Source organism: Molothrus aeneus, chromosome 4 (genome assembly GCF_037042795.1).
Source record: "Molothrus aeneus isolate 106 chromosome 4, BPBGC_Maene_1.0, whole genome shotgun sequence".
Lineage (NCBI taxonomy): Eukaryota > Metazoa > Chordata > Aves > Passeriformes > Icteridae > Molothrus > Molothrus aeneus.
In genome coordinates, this window is record NC_089649.1 from 50,707,098 (window position 1) to 50,727,649 (window position 20,552).

Below are 20,552 nucleotides of genomic sequence, written 5' to 3' on the forward strand. Positions count from 1 at the left end.
GGGTTCCTGCTCTAAGCATTTCTCTTGCACACATTCTTTCGTGAGGGTGGTTTTGGAAGCTGCCCAGAGCAGTTGGCCAAGATGAAAGCAGAGTGTCATTTGATTCTGCATCACTGAGCTGCTTTCTTTCCAAAACACACCTTTAAACCAAAACAGGTTGTTTCTTCTCCTGGGTTGATGGTGGGATTTTTAACCTTTTTGCTATTAAGAGGGCTTTGTCATTTCACACTTGCAGGATGTGGCCCCTTTTGTGTCTCTGCTTCTTTTTCAGCCCCATCTAACAGACCCAGGCCCCCAGTGGAGCAGGGCCTGGCATTGCTGCTGGATGTGGCCGTGCAGAGGCAGGATTCCCTCCCTCAGCCTGCTGCTGACACTGCCTCCTGCAGCCCAGGATAGTGCCCAGTTTGCTGCCCTTGCCACGAGCACAGGTTGGTGGCTCACGTTCAGCTTGGTCCAGACCCCAAACCCCCAGGTGTTTTCTTGCCAAGCTGCTTTACCATTGTCCCAGCTTGTACTGGTGCTGGGGTTTTTCCTCCCCAGGTTCAGGACTCTGCACCTCCCCTTCCTGAATTCCTCATAGATGAGAACCATTCACAGGTGAAAAGAATGGCACACAAACATTACAAAGAATTACTTTCCCTCTTTGTTTTTTAAGAAATGTTTGGGCTTGGTTTGTGCTTTGTTTTTTTCCCCTCTACCTCAGCATTGTCTGACCCAGTGAACTTCTGGTAACTACTTTGTTCATACGTGTTTTCTTCCTAATAGTTCTCTCTCCTGATAAGCATGGCCTGGAGACACTTTATCCCAGTATTTTTGATGTGGTTCAGATCATTAAAGGACTGGAATGCGGAATAAGCTATAGTGGGCAACACATATGCCAAGCAAAGAGTGAGAGAGCCCCCATTCTTCCAGGTTGTTCATACACAGGAATTCATTTCTTGCTCTTTAACTCCAAAAAAAAAAAAATTGTGTGTTTTCATTCCATTTGCACTGACAGCTTTGGATCCTTTAAGCCACTTTCTACACACATAAACCACTTCACACCCAACAGTTTCTTGCAGCGAGGTGAAGATGTGATGGCCACCACTTCCAGAAACACCTGGGACCCACTTTGTATTTGGTGTTAGTTCTCCAGCCTTGTGTTGATGGAAATTTAAAGCTGTGGCAATGACAGGATTTCCAGTGCCCACTCTTTGTTATGACTGACTGCAGTGTGAAATGGCACCAACCAGTTCTGCTTTTGAACCAAAATCTGGCTTGGTGCATAACTGGCGGCTCCTCTTTTAGGAGGCTATAACCAGCAAAATGTTCCTCCAAGAAAGGCACCCTCCTCCCCACCTCTGCACCTGGGCAGGAGGCAGAAGTATAAAAATGGGGACAGGCAGCTTTGCCCTGATGCAGTAATGTGGCTCAGCTGCAGGGAAATTCCCAAACCTCTCAGGGTCAGCAGGAGCTTTAACTATTCACCATCACGATGTTTTTAAATTGCCAATTGTGAGAAGAGCTTTTGTGAAAGACAAAGGGAAGAGACCATGGCACTGTCCCTCTCCCCACCCACTGCAGGTGCAAGGGCCACAAGCCTGTGCCCTACACCATTTGCAAGAAAGGCAGCTGTACATGCAGGACTTGGGGTGCTAAAGGGACTTGTGGTGGTTCAGGTATCATCATCACAAAACAGATTCTCTCCCATCTCCCCCTCCCCCCCATATTTTCCCTCACCAGCCCAGCTTATTACCCTTTATTTTATACCAGGCTGTCATAACCCACCTAAAGAATTAATGTATTCCAACACAAAGCAGCCACTAAGTGAAGCAATGTAATTTATTTGACATTATATCAGACACGGGTGCTCCAGATCCAGACTTGACCTTAAAAACAATTTAAAATCCTGGATTTGCTGTATTGGAGGTATCAGTTACCCGTCTGAGAGCCAAATGTGTCAGAATTACAGCCACTGAAACAGAAAACTAAGTACAGGACAAGTCAAGCTAGCAAGCACCATCAGTCCATTTCAGCTGTGAACTCGCTTCCAGTTTTGGGGCACTGGAAGAAATGACAAGGCTGTTGGACAACTTCACAAATATTTCAGTATAAAGCAGCTCTCAGTTACTCATGTCAGTGTCTAACTACACAAACTGGGGAAACTGTACTTTTTTTTACTCTGAATTAATGTCAGGCTAAGACCTGCAGGAGAGGGACTGGGGAGTGCTCCCTCTCCCTCACCCCTCTTAAAGAATGAGGTACCACAATACGACACAGCTCCTGATGACAGTAAATTAAACAGAAAACCCAAACATCTTACACCATAAAACAGTGCAGCACTATCCCAGCTGGCAGAGCCTGCCCAGAAACCTGCAAACCTTGGCCAGGGACAGACACACACCTGCAGCTGGGATGCAGATCTGAAACACAGTATTACAACCAGCTCCACAGCAACCTCTCTGCTCGTTGCTTCAGCTGTGCAGCCGCTGCTTTAAATTGCTTTACTCCATTTAACAAACGTTGACAAATGCCAAAAAAGTGAAGTTGTACTGGTAGTAAATCCATAGTCATCATCCCTCCTAGATTCTTCTAGAGCTGAGCCACAGGGCAGTGCCATTAGCCACCAGGCTGTCACCTCCCTGTGCGTGAACCAACTGCAGTTTGAGGTACACAGTTTAAAATGTACAACCATGACATGAATGTAAGCGGTGCAGGGAAATCCAGAGAGAACTTTTCCTCTGTGTTACCAGCTCTGTTTCTTCAGATGCAGCCTTTGAAAGGAGACAAGAGGTGGTGCAGGATGGTCAGGCCATCACATGAGGCAGTCCTGGTTGAAATATCACACGCTTCCATTACACAACTTCTATTTACACATTTTCTTCTTCAAAAATTTTTAACGTGCACCATGAAAATGATCATTCTTTTCTCTCTTGTTACTGACATGGAGGAGTAGACCCTGTAATCTTAGAACAATCTGAATTGCCAGAAATAAAATGAAAACTGTTTTCAGGGAAACATGCATTTATTGTTAAGCATTCCCAGTGAAAAATCAACATCTTTTAAAATGTGTTTTTATTTTAAAAACCATTTGTTTACAAAAGTGTTTGTGTAGCTTTTATTTTCAAGACAAAAAAACACTGATGCTGCATTCCAGCCTCCCCACCCCTGTTCCATCTCCACAGGAAGTCTGGTGCTCAGGAACCAACCTCCTGCAGTACTTATAGGTAAATATTTGTTTACTAGAAAAGTCAGAATAGAGGATGGAAAAGGCAAGTGAAAAGCAGGGCTCTTCAGCAGTTGACATCAGCATTCCTATGATGGCAGCCTTCTTCAGACACTGCACCAGAGCAGCAGCAGTTGCACACACCAGACAAGCACAGCATTGTCACAGGACATTTCCTCGGCTGTCGAGCCGTGATCTGAACTTCCATTATCCATGAAGGGCTCAGCACCACGAGCGATCCCAGAGCCAGTTTGATGCCTACAAAGCAGGAAACAGCACAGCTCCAACATCACAGCACAGTACAGGGCAAATGATTCACAAGGGTTTGTCCAGTGAGAACAAATCCAAAGTCAGGTTGCTGCCAACAGAGCACTGCAGCTGGAATAACCAAGCCAGAAGCCAAATGCATTGAGGACAGTTGGTCTTGTGAGTCTGATGATGAATCAGCTGATGACACAAACACCACAAGCAGGAAGAGCTGCCTACATCATTCACAGATAGGTTTGGAACAGATAAGAAAACTAGCAAGAAAGAAGTGATTGCCCCTTTGCCTAGCCCTAGGAGAAAGCTGTGCCTGGAAAACGAGGATGGTAACACTGAAAATACCTATTTTGTCTTCCCAGAAGAGGCTTGACTTTTAAGCATCTTGACTTTCATGCTTCAGTTCCATGATGCAATAGATGCTGAGGAAATGCACTTTTGCTATCTCTTGTTGAGCCAGCTGCTCATCAAAACCATACAAAACTAAGCACCTGGTCACAAATCAATGTCCCACTCATCAGCTCCATCAACAAAACAGAGCAGGGGATGACACCTCATCTTCTCAGTGCCTCTGCTCGTCAGCATTTAAGTAAAACAAATTTATTTGCTAAATAACTTCACGTTTCCCACTTCAGGCAAGCATCCAAGTCTAAGCCAGCTTTTGGTGATGTATCAGAAGGGAACAAGGGACATGCACAGTGGACTTCCCCTGCACTAAAAACAGAACTTCCCGACACAGTGCATGACCAATGCAGTAAACAAGAACTCACTTGAATCTGTGTTTTGATTTCCCCCCACTCCCCTTCTCCCTTCCCAAATGACATAAGCTCTGAAGTGCCTAGTCTGAGTCACAGCTGTTAGGCTTAAATTTGCATAGTTTAAACGTTTCTGTTACCCACACCATCTAATGCAGATTTGGTGTTACAAGGTAAGATTCTTTCTGGCTATTTAATTCCTCCTTTCAGACAACAACAAAAAAAGTTTTTATATTCCTTAGGTCAGTGTTCCAATACTAATTCACATGGAAAACAGTTGAATACAGTGATAATTAGAAAAAAACTAAGACATATTCATACACCAGTAGTACCTAATTGGTCATAAATACTACCGAACCAATTATAGTCAAGGCCCCATGTACTCTGTTGCAAGCTTTCAACAAAATAGTAAAAAAAAGTTTGGAGTATGCAGAATGCACTAAATGATGCACCTTTCCAGGATATGTTCCTAAGGTTTTTTTGTCTCCAAAATGCACCAATTTGTCACACTGAGAACACAGTTTGTTCACAGAAGGAATGGGAGGAAGCTGTGAATTTGGCAAGGGGGTGGAATACAGTCAGGGATTTTGGTACTCATGGGAAAATGGAGGCTTTTGGCAACAGGAAAGGGCATTTCTCTACCTCTGAACAAAGCTGTACTTTGCTCTTGGAGGAATTGGATAAGATAGGATAAACCACTCTGCTGGATGCATGTTAAAATGTTCAGCAGTGAAATCCAATGAATGCTCTGGTAATCCATGTTATTACCAATACCTTGTTTAGAAAAATGGGGCCATTTGGACTTCAAAATGACTGTTTCAAGCCATCTTCTGGCACAACAGAGGAAGACAAAGCATGATTTATTTGTACTTAGCCGCTGTAGCCGTGTTTCATGTTCTTGTTGCAAGGAGTGGTCAATGTGCAGCCCGAGTCCACAGCTGGAGTGGGCTGCACAGCAACTCCACGTCTGTGAATGCACAGGGCCCTGAATATAGCGATGTTCAGTGACACACAGAACAGAACTGCCATTGGCATGTACAATGGCTCACAATGATAAGCTGAACACTAACAGCAAAATTCCTAGGGCTCAGCCCCAGCTGCAGTTAAACTAACCTTGTACAACATTATCCCTATATTCAACTCTGATAATTACCAAGAATACAAAAACATTCCTTATAAAGGAGTAACATGTCAAAATTCAGAGGGACTTCAGACCAAAGGTGTGTCCTTAATGCTGGGTCATGTTTCCTTCCCAGCTCACTTCTTGAGTAGCTTCCTGCCAGCACTCGAGCTAGCATTAAGCTACCGAGCACATGGATGGAGGGCAAAATCCAGAATCCAACATTTATATATGAGGGGGAAGGGGAAGACAAGTGTTTTGCAGTAGAGAAGAAAATGAGGTAACTTCATGAGAGAAGTAAAACTTAACAGGGCATTCTTTCAGAGGTGACAGTGCTCACCTAAGAACCTCTTTTCCCCCTCTCCCCTTTCCCTGGCTTCCTTTATCACTTTACATACTGTTGGAGAAGCCTGCTGTTCTTAGGAGACTGGTCTATGGAAAGACACGTTCAGAAGCCCAGTACTGAGAAGCTTTATGTCCCCGACAATGATTTCCACGTTCTTTCTTTTGATAAATAGCAGCGAAGAACAAGGGAAAGTAGTCAGCAATTCATATTTACCACCAGGGTAAAAAAAAAAAAGATGTTGATGTAATCAAGAAGTTCTTAGCCTGTATAACAGAAAAGACAGCAACTTGAGATTAACACAAGTAGCATTTTGCCAGTTTCCTACCATCCCTGGTTTTCACTTATCAAACCAGCTGAACAGTAGCAGCTTCTTGTTAAAAAAATAAATAAATATAAGGAAAGTCAAAACAACTCATTTCCTTTGGCATCATTGCAAATGATTTACACTAACTCAAGAAAACCCAAGAAAACTGATCACTGACTACACCTTAAAAAGCAGTTAAGTATAAAGACTAAGCAAATGCATTTAGTATTGCACTGATATGAGTTCAAAGTATTTACTGTCTGTGCCCTGTTCTAAGTTTGGACACATCAGACAGAGCAGTACAAGGAACACCCCAGAACTAGCCAGGTCTTGACAGCTCTGTTGTCTGGTTCTGTTCCCCTACTACTATGCTCCAGGTATTTAACAGATACCATAATGTTCCTGATTTCATCTAGTATGAGTTATAAACAGACCATGAAGTGCAAAACCATTTCAATTTGTACTTCACAGCTCTACAAAAACCCCAAGCAGACATAGATTTCCCCACCCCATTAATCCACGGCCTAGGAAAAAAAAAAACCAAACCAGGACAAAACAAAAGAGTCATAGAAAAGATGACTGATACAGTACTCCATTATCCACAATCCCCACTTTCTTGTCTCAGGATTTCTCTGAACTTCCTTGTCAGATACACTCTCAAAAGTTAGCATCATATTCACAAAGACATTACAGCTCTCTTTAAATAGATGTACTAGTGTTTGAAGTTGCAAGACTAATAATTTTCAAGCTTTTGCACTCAGGATGAAATGTCATTTTAATACAAATAAAAAGACTGACTGTATGTACAAGCCAAGGTAAGATTTCAGTTCTCATTTATCAGAAACATCAATCAAAAAAAAAAAAAAAAAGCTAAATTGAGAACACACTTCTACTTCTATGTGCATTTGAAGTATGTACAGTAAAAACACCAACACAGCCTCCATGTGTTAACCAGAGAAAAATGCAAGCAAGGATGAATTTTAAAGTACCTGGTAAGCAATCCTTAAACTGAAGCCCAAAATAAAGCTAGAAAACTGCTGCAAAAAACAGCTGATTGCATCATATCAAGTACTCAAAAAAAATTTTTTTTTTCCATCCTCAGTACACTGGAGAATCAGCTGTGTCCTCCTTCAAACCCTGTGAAATCATATTATCCAGAGTGTACTGAAGAACACTTTACAGCTATTTAAGACAAAATAAAAAGGAAATGAAACCAGCTCCATCTTTTTGTGCTGTATTGAGGCATACTCCTTACATGATTGTATAGAAAATATGATGGATGAAAATCACTACTGATAATTCAAAATATATATTTTTAAAGGGGAGCCTAGACTACTGCAATGGCACACATAATACCCACAGATGATGAAACATAATCAACAATATGATGTAAGGGAAAGGAGAATCAGGTTTCCCAATTAATAAGCTAGAAAGAAAATGGTTCTGAATAGGTCACCATTTGGAACTTTGGGTAAGTCTTGAAAGTCTGTCAGGAAAAATTACAAAAGCAATTCAGTATTTCAATGGTGCTCTCTTCAGCAACCCTACCTAATATGTCTATTAAGTACAAGCATGCAAATATAGGTCAATCCACAGGCACATAGGATCCATGTTAAAAACAGTAAGATAACTGTGATGAGTGGCACCAACAATTTTGATGACAAACACTCAAAATGTTGCTTTCTGAATTACTAAATCAAAATCCTGAAGCAAGTTCCTGCTAGTCTTTGTCACACTGCTAAACACTAAAGTAGGCATTGTTTTCCCCCATTATCTTAGCTGAGCTCAAAGAATTTTTACAATATTTAGTAAGAAAAAAAATTAAAGTATTTCCCCTTTTTAAATTTACACAGACGTTTAATTAGCTTTATTTACAGAGCGCTTTTTTTCAGTCTCCAATAGTGCCTAGATAGCATCATCAGGCAAGAGTGCCAGTTTTGAAAGAGAATCTATATAGAATCCTAGGAATAACAGATGGTGATGCTCCTCCAGAAGGGGCAAGCTGGACTACAGAAGCAGCTCTCTCTATATGGCTCAGTTACTCAGGAGTAATTCTGTTGCAGTCTCTACATCCCATGATTTTGAAGACAAGGCCACTATTACTGCATTCTGCAATGAGAAAACAAAAGCAATAATATTTTCAGTGTGTGAACCTGCAGCTCCAGGAAGTGAAATGAAAAGTTCACAGAAAATCAAAACACATTAGTTTACCATTTCTTAAATCCCAGCTAACAATTGATAGAAAAATTGTCTCAAAAGGGCAGGGGGAGCTCACAAGAGTTATCCATAATGTAGTATTTTAAAACTCCAATTCTTAAAAATAATTAGCAAAATAGAATAATTGGACCTACATAACATCATGAAAGTAGAGAATCTACTTTAGTAGATTCTCATGATACTGATGACTCCCTGTATTTATACACATAAATTTGCCCTGCCCTTACTAAAAATATTTAAGTTATTTGTACTTACCCTATCAAAGCCCATAGCACAGAGGTTTTCTATTTTTTTGGTGTATTCTGGACTAGAAACTGGTGCTCCAGCATACACATGTGCCCAAAGCCGAGCTGTCTGTTTAAACATTTCTGGATTTTGTTTGTACTACACAAAAGAGAGAGGGGGGGAAAAGCAGAAAGTTAAATCAACTCAGCAATCCAACCAAACAGCAAGACAATATGGCAGACTGCAACCCATCATTCTTCCTATGATATCTTCCACAATGTTTCATACTGATCATGCTGATATTCTTGAAGTAAATTTAGAGGTGAGGATTACACTAAGAGCAAATCTATGCAAGCATTTGATATAATGAGTTTGCCTTCAGGTTAAATTGTGCACTATTGGTATTTGATGTGTGCAGCCAGGTACTGCTCTCAATTGCACAGATCAAAGTAAAGCAGCTATATTTAGCACAGCTGCTGAAAATTTATATTCAGTGCAACAGAGTACAAATTATTCCTGTGTTAACATCTCCTGAACATGGTACTACTCTAATGCACTTCTCTAACCACTTAAAAATAGATATGGTTTTACACACTGCAAGTAGGCCTGCAGTTCTTCAGACCAGGCCAATACTCTACTACTGGGCTTCTTCCTGACAATGAGCATCTTACTCACACAGGTGACAGAAGGGCTGGAAAATAGGTGAGCAAGTACAAAAAGCTAGGGAGATGCAACTCTTCATGAAAGCTATTACTTATCAGAAAGAAAAAAAATCATGCCAGTATGTAACGATATTATTTTGTACCAATCTCACCACTAACCAGTTTTCCAATGAACAACATACTGGACCATATTGCAGAGAATTTTTAGCCAGTGCCAAGAACTCAGCTGCCAAGAAAGTGGGTCATCTGTCATAAACTATACTCAGAAAAGTTAAATGATTTTCCTATTTTAACAACTTTTGTATGCAATGTCAAGTTGGTCTTAAAAAAAAACCTCTTCCTTTAGATCATCACTTTAATAAGACAAGATATTAGGAAATACATTTTTCAAATATTTAGGTACATTTTAAGGACAGAAACATGGCTGATTATCATTCTTAGACATTCCATCATTACATGAAAAAAATAATTAGATCTATAAAGCACAGTAAAATGCTGTACATTTCATTTTGCCTCTCCTACAAGAACCCACACCAACTACACTGCTTTGTGTGCCTTGCCCACCTCCCTATAAATGTGATCCACATGTCATAATTTGTATATTTACTATCTGGTGACATTAATGGCATTGAAACAAACATGGGAGGCAATCTATTGTTGGAAATAAACCACTGTTAGAAATGCAGTGGTCTGTAACAAATGTCTTTTGGTGTAACAATTAAAAAAAAGAAGGATTAAGTTAAACACTAGTAGCATCCTGAAATACTATTTTCTTCTGCTCTTAAGAGATCTTCTCCAATTAATTTTTAAAAAATATTTTTGAGAACACTGCCAAGCCTGGAAAGCAACTAGCTGAAGTGCAAAAAATTAGTCATAATTGCACTCAGAACTAGCTTTCAGTGTTCTATTCATAGAATTACTTTACTTAGGTATCTGTAAATAATCCAGTTTCTCACTGAATTTAGAAAAGCCTAAAGGCAACTTTCACTGATGTTTCAGTATCAGGAATCTGAGGCAGTTCATGTTGCTGTACTGAAAAAAACCCAGCAACCAGAGCAATTAATACACCAGACAGCTGGAGTCTGAAAATACTGCTCTTACTCAAACAGGAATTCTCCCTGGGATTCTCTCAAGAGCTTTTACCATTTACCTGGACAGCACACAATTTAATAAAATAGCACAAGTGTGGAGAATAATTAATTCCTCATGAATTTTTGTCTTGGAAAAAGCAATTAACCCCAAACAAAGTAAAAGAGACCCCAACACCTAATAAACACATGAAAAAACCAGTTGTTTACCCACATCTCTCTTAAAACCATTATAATCACTTTCTACTTACATTCACATGCCTGTAACTCAAGGCCAAATCCCAGCATAGTTTTCATGGAGGTATTTGCAGGGAACAGGATAAACTGAATCCTCCCAACATCAGCCATGCCACAGTCCCATGGACACACCCCCACAAGCACCTAAGGGACAGCCTGGAAAACTGCTCTTTGGAATCTACAAAGATTAATGGAGTTCTTTACCTGAGGTAAAAACTCTTACCAGCTCAAGGGCTTCTACTGTTATGATTCCCACACAAAATTCTACCATCAGAGCCAGAACAGGAAACACTATTTTTGTTCTTTAGAAAAAAGGATATATAGTTGTTTTTTTAATGAAGGAGTGTGACAACAAGAGCATACATCTGGGAGAAAACCCAGTGCAGGGACCTGCCTGGTGGCCTTTTTGGCCTTTGCAACACTTCTCCCTGGGCAGAGCAATTCAGCCTGACAGAACTGTTCAGGGACATTTATTCAGAGCAGCCATAGTGCAGAATCCCACAAGCAAACCTTCTGTACTTACTGAGTACAGTGGTAGCAAGCAGCTCTCACACACCCAGCAGTGCAATGGGCTACCTCTAATCTCCATGTTTCCCCCTGAATCCTGACAGCTTTGAAAAAAAAGTTTATCTATCATTCTGCACTGGCTTTTAAAGGGAAATAGTGCACACCTTGTCACCCTATCCTGGAAGGTTCTGACTTAGAGAAGATACAGGTGAGATAGAATGCTCTTCCAGCATCAGCTTGTTTTGTTCTTCTGTAACTGAAATACACCCTTACTGTCAGTCAGTGGGGAAGCCAGGCTGCCCTTCTCTCTCCTCAGAGTAAAAAGGAAAAAACACACACACTGGACACTTTGTTGAGAGTTGTCAGAGGAATAACTGTTTCTATCCTTCAGCAACACTTTAAACAAAATCATGCCAGTCCTTGTATGGCCCAAGATCCAACTGATACTTTTTTGGCAGTAAAAGTTATCACTAATCTGAAAGGCAACAAACCTTGTTGGTTATAAAATTCTACTGATAGCAATTCAATCAGTGATGAAAACAGTTATTCCCAAGTCATCATTCATAAAATTTTGACATTAAACAAATATAATGCTCCACAACATTCATATTAATCTGGTAGAGGAACTACATACCAAGCCAAATCCAATTAACACCACCAAGTTAAAACTCATTTAAAACCGATAGCAACCGATAGTATAGCTTTTCTTATACTGGAAGCTTTAGATTTTGAAAGGCCAGTTACACTGGAATTCATTTAACTATGCTGTTATCTCCAGACATTTCTCACAAGGTGATCTAAATAAAGGACAAATCCTCCTGACACTGTAGAGTAACTAATACTCACTCTGGAATTCAAAAAGAGCACAAAACACTGTAGCAGCTCACATTCAGAATGTACCATTTTACAATAAATTGTCTAAAATCTTTAATCTTCTGTAAGCCTTGGGACCTAATCTGAGTCAGTAAAGATGACAGAAGTGTTACAAAATCACAATCAACTGAGTATCTTACCTGGTTTGCCACTACTGCATCTTGTGGATCATCTGGCTCTGCAGCTGCCAACAATGCTTGCAGCGATAACAACACTGTTCTTAGAGTCATTGCTGCTGCCCTAAAAGTGAAAATTCAAAATATCCTTAACCATATCCTGTGCCTGTACTATCATAAAAGATATGAGTTCATGTACAGATTTTAAGTCCAAGAAACATAATTTTAAACTGCTGCACGTTATAGTTATTAAAATACTCTTTTATATATATATATTTAAATAAGGTTTTAAATGTGGACTTTCCTATTAACAACGCTGTCTGAAGTTCTTGGACAGTACCTTGACCTACACATTTCACCATGCCCGTTTAATGCAATTCATTTCATCTGCAGAAAAAAGCCCAGAAAAGCCAAGGCCAGACGAGGCTGTGCCATCCTCCCTCACTGCAGCACCAGCACCTCTCTCCCGGTGCGGGCGGGGCCGGAGCCCGGGGATGCTCCCTCTGCCGGCACTCTGCGTGCAGGAGCAGTGACCTACATCGCAAACGTGCCCAACAGGTAAGGAATTCTATACACTACGTCTCTTTGCACCACTTTTAACGTTACATTTTTCATTAAATTGAACCTTTACAGAGTTAATTACTACTACAATAATAAAATGGTTAGGCTAATTATGGAATGTGAGATCAAAATAGTTCACTACAGCCTGACTGTTGGCAGGAGGAAAACATTCTGTAGTCACAATGGTCCTGTAAAGTTACCCTTTGCCCCTGTGGAAGAACCCTGTTGAAGGTAGCACAGTCCCAGAGTTGGAACTTCTAAGATTTTAGGTTCTTATCATTCATCTTGATGTCAAAGTGTATTTAGAATAAGACACTTCAATAATTTAGTAAGGGAAAACACAGTATGGTCAGAGACATCAATTACTCAAAAATAACCACACGGAATTATTACACACTGGAAGTCTGTAAAGTTGTAACATTTACACAGTTTCATTAGATTTTGATCATAAATAACACCTCTGAATTACCATTTCAGTTGGCACACGCTGGAAACCAAGTAAGAACTCCACAGACCCTGTGAAAGTTGAGTATTTCTGATTTGAACAGTTAATTAGATTCTTAGAATCATGGTGGCAATGGCACAGACAGATGTTCAAACGAATACACAAATCTGTTTCCTCTGCTTAAGAACTAGGAGCAAGGTGAGTGGGGAAGATGTGACATTTTAGATTTGAGCAGTGATTATGACACATGAATACCAGAGCAAAGTTGTGAAACACAGGCATCCAATTTCTTACAAATAAACCTCAATTTTCAGCCAACAGAAAACAGTTTCTTGTTTTCAGAAGATTGCAAATAAGTGCAAAGGCTTTGTTAAATAGGTGGGGAACAGTTTGACCTGACAGTCCAGCTACAAAGGAGACAGTGTGCAGGTGCATTTCCAGGCTCAGGTTTCAGAAATTTATGTATTTTCCAGTACTGAGTCACTGTATTAAGGTACTCTAGCAGTGTATACCAATGAACAAAGCATAGGTGCTGGTAAGATGTCAGAGGCACATTTGTGGCACCCAAATATTATGTTTGCTCCTAGATGCTTTCTTGCTCTGTCACTAACCATTCAAACATGCCATTCTTCCCTAATTGTTTGTAATTCTGGAAGATTTTTCTCTCTAAGTTTTTTTTTAGCTTGATAATTATTGCTAAGCCTCCGCAGTGCAGTGTTCTACATCAAAATGCAAGTGAGAAACATCCCAAATGACAGAGATTTTAATTAGCACATAGTGTCTCATTCCAACTGCCACACCAGCTTGAAGTCCCTTAAGCTGAACGTAGTATACTTAAATCTTAAAAAAATCCTTATGCTTTTAAATTTGAATTCTGAAAATTCATACATACAATTCTCCTCTTTCAAACCTACTCCTTAGTAATTTTCTTTTCTTTACATGTACCTAATGCTATTCTGCTCTTATAATTTCCTTGGGCTTGTAATCTCTACTGGTTTATACAATTTTTATACAATTTTTAAATTAACCTATTTAATGTACACACTGATGACATAATTCACAGTCTCATCTCCTAGCATTACAGGAATAACATATTTACTATTCCAGCATTCAAGTGTCATGAAATACTAAGCCTTTCAGGCCATACTATGCTCAAATGGATGCAATAATTTTTATTTTTACGCAGTCAATTTCAGGTACCACCACATCTGCCACACCCACTGTAAAACCTGAAGTTTTTTTCTCAGTAAGTAACTTTTTCTCAATAAGTAACTTTATTATGTTATTTACTGTAGAGTTTTAAAGACTGGCTCAACATGAAATATCTATCAACCATAACTAATGCTATAGTTACTTTCTCCAAATAAAAGTTGTTCTGCCCTTTCCTTAGCAGAAATCCTTCTACATTGCAGACATCTGAAAATGTAGAGAAGATGACATAAAAAGGATCACAGCCTTTTGTGCCACTTTTACATGCAATTTACTTCCACTTCCACTGTACCTTCTAGGAGAGGAGAATAAAGTACACTTTATTGAGCAGGGGGCATTGCTAAGAACCAAGGGTGCCATGGACACCAGCTGTCTCCAGCTGTCTCTGGCTTTCCAGATTGCCAAGTTCTTTCAATCCCTGTTCATCCCTTATATTTGTAGATTTTTATACAAAGCATACTGACACTTGAACATCCGACATTCCATTTTCAAAATAACAAGATTGGTTTAACCTTTATAAAAAAGTTTAAAAATGTAGCTTACAACTTAGTTTCAAGTCTCATGCCTCAAAACAGCTTTCCCATCTCATGCATAGTAAAACAGTCTGTATTGGACAGAAACATTGAAAGAAGTATTCTTAAATCATGAAAGAAGTATTCTTAAATCATAAAAGAAGTATTCTTAAATCATAAAAGAAGTATTCTTAAATCATAAAAGAAGTATTCTTAAATCATAAAAGAAAACCCATTACAGCTAAAGTTGCATTAAACAAAAGAAGAAATTAGAATTTGTGATTATTGGTAAAGAAAAACTGACATATTTTGTGTAACTATTGTATAACCATCTAAAATCTTCTACCTTCAGAACACCAATTAGCTTTCCTGATCAAAGAAAGTAAAAACAGCTTGTTATTTTTTCATTGCTTAGTCTTAATTTTTCAGATAGATATTAAGATTCACAGAAGAAATTGAAAGAACAGCTAAAAATAGATTCTGATTTCCCATGAACTTAAAAGCTCTTCTTTCTTCCTGTTACCTTCTTTTGTGAGAATACAGTGGATGGAGATGACTGCTTAGAATTATATTTACAGATATCAGTAATGCAGGACCTGTTCCTCATGAGCAAAAAGCAAAAACAATTTCCATCATCAGTTCTGAAAGAAAATCTATACTGATAGTGGCACAAAGCTAAAAATCCCAACACACACCCCCACCCCCTTCCTCAACATCTTCCCAAGTCAAAGAAGAATGTCCAGGGAAAGAATGAAAAGAAAAAAAATTGTATTTTCCTTAAAATGAATTTCCAGTGCAAAGATACAGGTCTTCTGAATTTTCCAATGCACCTCAAAGGTTTATTGATCCAGAATAGAACCCTGAAAAAATCAGGTATTTCCAACTCTTCTTACATTTGAAGTTTACTTAGAGGTATGGACTTATGTGCAACAGGTCATGGAGTTCAAGCAATTCTCTTTGGTAACTCAAGTTAGCTGCATGGCTGTGTTCTAGGTTTGTTCTCTCCTCCCTACCAAAGAAAAGGTTTTGTATTGCTCCTGACAGACTTCTGTCTGATCTGTTCTTAACTGAAGCCTCAGAAGGCTCTTGGAAAATCCACTTCAATTCTTCACCATGCTTGATAATACTCTGCACACTGAGATGGTGTTCCAATCTTTTACTGTACATTGTTTTTGCTTAGACCATCATTCTTGTTACTTCACTCTAGATTTTTCCTATGGTTCCCATCTTTCTTGTACAACAACTCTCTAAGCAGGTACACTACTTCAATGGAAGCCTGACCAATCACTAGCAACAAGCAGCCAGCTTGTATAATGAAGCAGGTAAAACTTCCTATTTGCCTTGCACATGACCTTACATTGCCTTTGTCCCACGACATTACTGGCTCCTGTTTGCTCCTAAAGTTTATAGTAACCCTTGACTTCCACTCCCATCCCAAAATGTTGCTTAGCTATCATGCAGGTTTGCCATCTGCAAAATGAGAGGAGGCCCCTGTCATGCAGCAGTGAGCTGCAGAGAGCTCCCTACAGGGATGCACTGGCCCTCAGAGAGCCTCAAACTAAAAGCCTCCACTCTGGACATCCAAACCAAAAGCCCAGCTTTCTATTGGCATTACATTTGCTAAACCACAAGGAAAATCTGGATTGAATCAGAACAAAGAGAGCTGATATACACTTTGTTCACTTACACTTTCTTCCTCCTTTTTTTTAATAATATCTTAGGGCATTAAAAAAGAGCACCCCTACTTTGGGTGACTATAGTGTTAACATTAAAAGGCACAGCAAGCCAGCTGTGCCCAGCATGCCCAAGGAAAGAAATCTATTTTACCTTTTGATGAGCACAGAGAGTCCTAAGAGGATTACAAAACACTGCCAGGTTTTATTTTTTTTCTTCATTTTTAAAAGCTAAGTAATTCTCCACTTAGGAAGTATTTACTTATGTTCTTTACATTCCACTCTAAGAAACAATCTCTCTCATTATTCCAAGAGGGTAATGAAGCAGAATGGCAGGAACAGCTGCAGCCAGCAGATTGCTACTCCACTCTGTCATCCAAACATGGCTATGGGAACACTTTTTTCTAAATAATCTGCAATATTTGTTCCATTTGTGAAATAAATAAGCTTGTTAATCCAAGAGAAAATCTCTGGGACCTTGTACCAACAGCTTATGGAATCTGGATGGAAATTAATAAGGCCTTTGAGTAGAAGCTCGTTGCATAGTCACTATTTACAGGACAGCTAAAAGACCAGGCACCCATTAGAGAAAATTTAAAAAACAAAGAATAATAGGATAGGTTTGACACAGCACAGAGGGGAAAGACAGCCTGCTTGCTGAAGGGTTCCCTAAAACCATATTAAACCATGCATTCTCTGCTTTCTTCTCAAAGCTTTAAGAAGCATCAGTGCTCCTCAAACACCCTGAAAAAAACCCAGCAGTACTAGGTATCCAGGAAGATTACAAGCTGGCTGCTGCTTGTTTATCTATTAAAACTGTATTATCTGTTATAATGATTTCTGCATCTCAACTAAAACTGAAGCACAAATCCTCCAGTAGTCACTATGACAAAAATATTCTTATTATTCATTACTGACTGTCAAACCCACAAAAGCCAAGAGTTTTTGTAGCCATATATGCAGCAAGGACACATTCACTTAATAATCTCTGCTCAAGGGATTTATGCAGAACAGCTTTCCAGTAATTTAGTTCTCAGGTTTCAATGAACTGCATTAGATACATGTATATTTAAGATTAAAGCTTTGAGACAGTACTAGCCCAGAAGATAAATATAGGCCATAGGAAGTGAAACCACATCATGAAAATTATGTCAGATAAGCATAAGCAGTATTCCTTTTACAAAATCAAGCCCCTATTTCAATTCTAGTGGCAAACAGTAGCTGCTTTGCAAACAAACCGGCATAACAGGTATTTAAAAATCTAAACATGATGAAAAGCTACAGCTGCAAAGAATTTCAGTATCAAGCCCACAATGTCAAAAAAGAATTTCATTAAACTCATTAAAAATAATTTAAAGACATTACTTTGCAAACTGATAAAATCTCCCGCCAATATGCAGAATATCACTCAACTATGCTCATTAGAACAGCAAATCATTAGCACAGGATGGGAGATTAGGGAAGAGACTTTTTGAAACTATATAAACAAATTTAAATCTTTGTATTTGTATTCACCATCTATGAATGAGTATTTTATCAGCTTATTAACTCTTTCAGAAATCCTGCTAAGGCACATAGACCAAACTTCTCCAGTCCTTTAACTCTCAAACCTCACTGAAAAACAGATATGCAGTGAAATTTGAGACTCATATTTAAACACAGAAACAAAATGAGCATTATTCAGTTAAGAGCATTACAAGGCAATGAAGTGGCACTTCAAAAACCAATCTTATTGCTAAAAGATTTGACAAGAGAGATTGTGGAACTAATATATTTTCTAGGATACTTCCACAGGTATGTTTCAGAATTGCATTTGGCCTATTTACTTTTGAATCCCTGGTGAAATAAATATTAAAATGTGAATAAATATTAAATATTAAAATATTAATCTGGTGGGTTGGGATTGTTTATTTTTTGTTTGTTTGCTTGCTTTCTAATGAAGCTATTGTATTCAAACCACTTTTCAACCTAGACATGCAGAAAACTTATTTTTGGTGGTGTGTGGTGGTATATCCTCCCCCTGGCTCCCTCCTTAGGCCAGCTATGGTCTCAGGAATGCTTGTTAGGCCTCACCCTGGATTAATGGCACCTGGACAGTTACGTTTCCTTGAGCTTATCAAAAACCCTGTCTACTCCCAGAATTTCTGTTGTCTAGCAAGCTCCTGTTTTCCAACAAATAGCCTTAAGTTCCTTCTTCCATCTGAACAAGTGATCAAGTGGAATAGTATTTTTATTACTGGTCTTTTCAAGGAATATTCCAGTAAATACCAACTCATCCTTGTTGATGGATGGAAATTTACTGATGAATTAAGTCAATCATCTTGTGACCCTATCTATGAACAACGGTACTGAAACCCTTTGAGCTGTCATGGACCACAGCAGGCTGTGACCAGCATTTCCCAGAGTGGGATGACTCTCAGAGCCAGCTAACTCTCAAATTGTGAGACTCTTGAGGATTGCCATGGAAAGCCAATGAAGCCTGGGCTAATTCCCTCACCATTCCTCAAGGTTTAATCCTTTGCCCACTGAAAAGATCCAAAGGCACCTGCAAGTATTCCACTGAACCCAAGGGTAATTTTTCTCAAGTATGCCTTTGTACATACTTATTTTTGTCTGTGTGCACATATATTATGGATGTTGCCACTTCAGATTTAACCTGGTCTAGTGGAAGGTGTTCCTCTCCATGGCAGGGGGGTTGGAACTAGATGATCTTTAAGGTCTCTTCCAACCCAAGCCATTCTATGGTTCTATGATTCTACGCTGTGGGCATTTCTTAATTAACTAAAGCTGCATATATTGAAGAACAATAAACGACTTATTTAAACAATATTAACCATTCATATTGCTTATTGAGTTTTAGGAAAATACTCAGGAGAAAACCAGTCTTATCTACCACGATACAGAAATGTTTCAAACAGTAAACAGTGGAGACAGCTATAAGGTTGTTCTTATCAAAGGATTAGAGGCTTTGACAAACATTTCAACAATGCTCAAGTGATTGCCACATACCATTCTATGATTCGAAAATAAACAAAACTTACAAATAGCACCACTAGAAAATGAAGAGATCACACTACATTAAGAATCATTTGAAGAGGGATTAATAGTATACAGGAAATCTCCCTCCATCACCACCAGGTTCTGTGCAATTCTCTCCTTAGTGCTTCCAAATGAAGACACTGTTTCAAAGGAAGAGTTTAAAACTATATAACTGGAATAATACTAGTGCTTCTTGTGTCAGCTGGGATAAATATACAGAAGTAAAATTCTTGTTCCAATACTCCTATTCCATATACATCATGGAGAAGGAAGATATTAATGTTTGGGTTTTTTTCATCATGCAGAAATAACAGAAATAAGACACAGATCAAATTATCTGTGCTAGACATAACTCAAAGATTACAAGAACACAGGTCAACTCACCTGTTTGTCCTTCTCAAATATCAAAGGTTTTGACTAACAACCCCAAAGGTAAATAAATTAAGTTGAAGCTCATGGTTTTTTTACATCTTTGTTGCCTTTTGATACTTACAGACAACCTCATACCCGTTCATTAATCTGCTTCAGAGTACGATCTCTCAGGAGACTGTACATGGACAGCTGAGGAGTCATTAATCTCCAGTAAAATTGTAGGGTGGTATGACAATTAGATACAAGTACAGAAGTGCACTAGCTTTACTGATAAGAAAAACTCTGCTAGGTACCACAGCATGTATACTGAAAGTTTCTATTGCCTGAAAGAACATCAAGTGGTCTGAGATGGTAAGAAAACATATGCCATTCCAAAAGTTAGAAAAACAACAGTTTATGACCATTACAATTTCATTTCAGTAATTTACAATATACTGTGCCAGATGACTTCTATCACCTCGTACATCTGTAAAAGATTAATATCCTGATGTGTCACCTGCAAGACCTCAAGACTTCAGCATTCGCCTCTAAAGTTTCTGTTTCAAACCCAAATGATATCTGCTTGGCCAACAGCACTCTTGACAAAGTTGCTGACTTTACAAGCATTTGAAGTTTGTATGGATGAGATACTGGTATGATCTGCTGGGGAATTACAGTATTATTCTTTTGGGGCAGACATGGAGGAAAACAACCATCTGTATTAGACATCATGTCTATCATACAACTGTTGTACACAATTTCAAACCACATTAAATCAATTACTTTGAAAAACAAATGAACAATGAGTGCAGTTGTTAGTTTGGACAGAAGTCTATGCCACAGATT

The 20,552-nt window shown here is 39.0% G+C and overlaps 1 protein-coding gene across 2 annotated transcripts in view; it reads right to left on the reverse strand.

Moving 5' to 3' along the window:
- Window positions 1-1,803: 1,803 nt before the first annotated feature.
- UBE2K (ubiquitin conjugating enzyme E2 K) overlaps window positions 1,804-20,552 on the reverse strand; it is a 44,310-nt gene continuing 25,561 nt past the window's right edge. For both annotated transcript variants that reach the window (XM_066548491.1, XM_066548492.1), the window contains 3 exons: window positions 11,941-12,040; window positions 8,464-8,592; window positions 1,804-8,100 (listed from right to left, as the gene is read on the reverse strand). In XM_066548491.1, coding sequence (XP_066404588.1) covers window positions 8,026-8,100; window positions 8,464-8,592; window positions 11,941-12,040 — 304 coding nt within the window. In that variant the 3' untranslated portion in view covers window positions 1,804-8,025. The remainder of the gene's footprint in view (window positions 8,101-8,463; window positions 8,593-11,940; window positions 12,041-20,552) is intronic.